Source organism: Sinocyclocheilus anshuiensis, unplaced genomic scaffold (assembly GCF_001515605.1).
Source record: "Sinocyclocheilus anshuiensis isolate Anshui unplaced genomic scaffold, SAMN03320099.WGS_v1.1 scaffold392, whole genome shotgun sequence".
NCBI lineage: Eukaryota > Metazoa > Chordata > Actinopteri > Cypriniformes > Cyprinidae > Sinocyclocheilus > Sinocyclocheilus anshuiensis.
In genome coordinates this window covers 1,402,562-1,404,696 of record NW_015557091.1, presented here as the reverse complement: position 1 = coordinate 1,404,696, position 2,135 = coordinate 1,402,562, and the positions used below count along the sequence as shown (strand labels likewise).

The following is a 2,135-nucleotide window of genomic DNA, read 5'->3' as shown; positions in this document are numbered from 1 at the left end:
TTTATATTGCTATAGCTTCTTATATTTTTAATTATTTAATTCTTTTCTAAATACTGTTAATTGAAAGGATTTGTTGTGGAGTGAGGGGAACTAACACTAGCTATGTTTACAGTGTTTATTATAATGTTTGTAAACATTTCGCGACGGCATTAGGTCTATTTCTGAATGAAATAATAAAATGCGACTTGGTTTTTTTCCCTCTAAAAAACACATTTTTTTATACGCGTAGCGTATTTTATCCATGCAGCAAACCATTTTAAATATTTTGATAAATTACTGACTTTTTAAACCGTTTAACTGATTGTATTAATCGGTCAAAATTCTTACCGTCGGTTAACCGGTTAAAATGAACATCCCTAAAATGAATACAATAACAAATACAGCTGATCTCACTCATTTTACAATGCATTCTGAGTATTTCAATGCACTAGCACAATTCTGATGAAAAGACAGACCTAGAAATGGCCGATTCACTTGGATTAGGATGCAGCCTTAAATAAAGGTTCAAAAGTGGCGGTCATACCTGTTCTCATGTGCTTTGAACTCGCAGACACACTTCTGTGAGGTCACGTCATAGATACGCACGCTCTCATCGTTTCCTCCCACAGCCAAGAGTGTGTTCTTGAAGAGACATGCAGAACAGAGGCTGGAATAAGATTTCTTTGCAGTAGAATCAATTGATCACGTTACATTTGACAAACCAGGGAAGCAACATTTTAATTGCAAGCTAAACTAGAACTGACTTAATAGACATATCTGTTCTCTTGCGACACCGATGAGACTGATCACCTTCAGAAACTTCACACATGAAATCCTTTGTGTGAATGCAATGGTTCCAGTAATTGTGGCAGATTTTAGAATGTAAATGTCCACTCGATCATTCCCAACCACTGCATACTGATCTCCGTCTGGTGACCACAAGACGATCTCTGCATCTACAAAACACACACGTTTTGATTTAACTGAGAAGTTTAATTTTCTCAATATAATACAATTATTCTATAAAATCATTTATAAAACAAGGAAAAACAATGAAAATACAGAACCAGAAAGTATATCTTATTATAATCTCACTTACTCTGTTTAAGATTCTTGATGAAAGCTGAACGTCCTTCAATGAGATTCCATGTTCTACAATAATATTACATTTTGTCATTAAAACTATAGTTTTGTTGAACCGCAAACCAAGCCCAATGATATTTATTACCATTCATACACAAAAATTAAAACAGCTTAACTTCATTTACAGCTTAACAATCTGACCAGGACTTTTGATATTCATGTTAACATCTGTGTACTTGCCGCAGAGTCTTGTCTGTTCCGACAGAGAGCGCAAGTTTTCCAGAACGGTGTACGGAGAGTGAAGTAACACGACCCCTAAACAAATAAAACCCAGATTGAGTCATTTTTACACTGGATAGGCATTTGGGGTCAGCAGGATTCTTAACATTTTTGCAAGTTTCACCATGGTTGCATTTATTCAAAAAATACAGTAATATTGTGAAATTATTTTACAATTTAAAATAACAGTTTTCTATTTAAATATATTTTAAAATGTAATTGATTCCTGTTATGAAAAGCTGAATTTTCAGCATCATTACTCCAGTCTTCAGTGTCACATGATTCTTCAGAAATCATTCTAATATGCTGATTTGCTGCTCAAGAAACATTTATTGTTATTATCAATGTTGAAAACAGGTATGCTGCTTAATTTATTTGTGGAAACCATGATATATTTTTTCAGGATTCTTTGATGAATAAAAATAATTCAAAATAACAGCATTTGTTTGAAACAGTTTAAAGGAGACATATTATGCACCTTTTTACAATATGTAATATAAGTCTCTGGTGTCCCCAGAATATATCGGTGAAGTTTCAGCTCAAAATACTCCACAAATCATTTATTATATCATTTTGAAAATGCCTATTTTGAGTGGAAGCAGAAACACGCTGTTTTTCAGACCGGTCTCTTTAAATGCAAATGAGCTGCTGCTCCCCGCCCCCTTTTCCAGAATAGAGCTGCACCATTACATCTCGTATCTGCTAAAAAACATCTGTTTTGGTTCTGATTATCATGTTTATCGCGCTGAAATCATGCGTTTTAAACCATATGAGTTTAAACTTCTGATATAAGG

General features: G+C 33.9%; 1 protein-coding gene across 2 annotated transcripts in view; it reads right to left on the bottom strand.

The window, feature by feature from the left end:
* LOC107677182 (p21-activated protein kinase-interacting protein 1-like) overlaps positions 1 to 2,135 on the bottom strand; it is a 7,655-nt gene that overhangs the window by 2,933 nt on the left and 2,587 nt on the right. For both annotated transcript variants that reach the window (XM_016471986.1, XM_016471987.1), the window contains exons 5-8: positions 1,303 to 1,377; positions 1,079 to 1,131; positions 790 to 935; positions 524 to 621 (exon numbers count right to left, since the gene is read on the bottom strand). In XM_016471986.1, the coding sequence (XP_016327472.1) occupies positions 524 to 621; positions 790 to 935; positions 1,079 to 1,131; positions 1,303 to 1,377 (372 nt within the window). The remainder of the gene's footprint in view (positions 1 to 523; positions 622 to 789; positions 936 to 1,078; positions 1,132 to 1,302; positions 1,378 to 2,135) is intronic.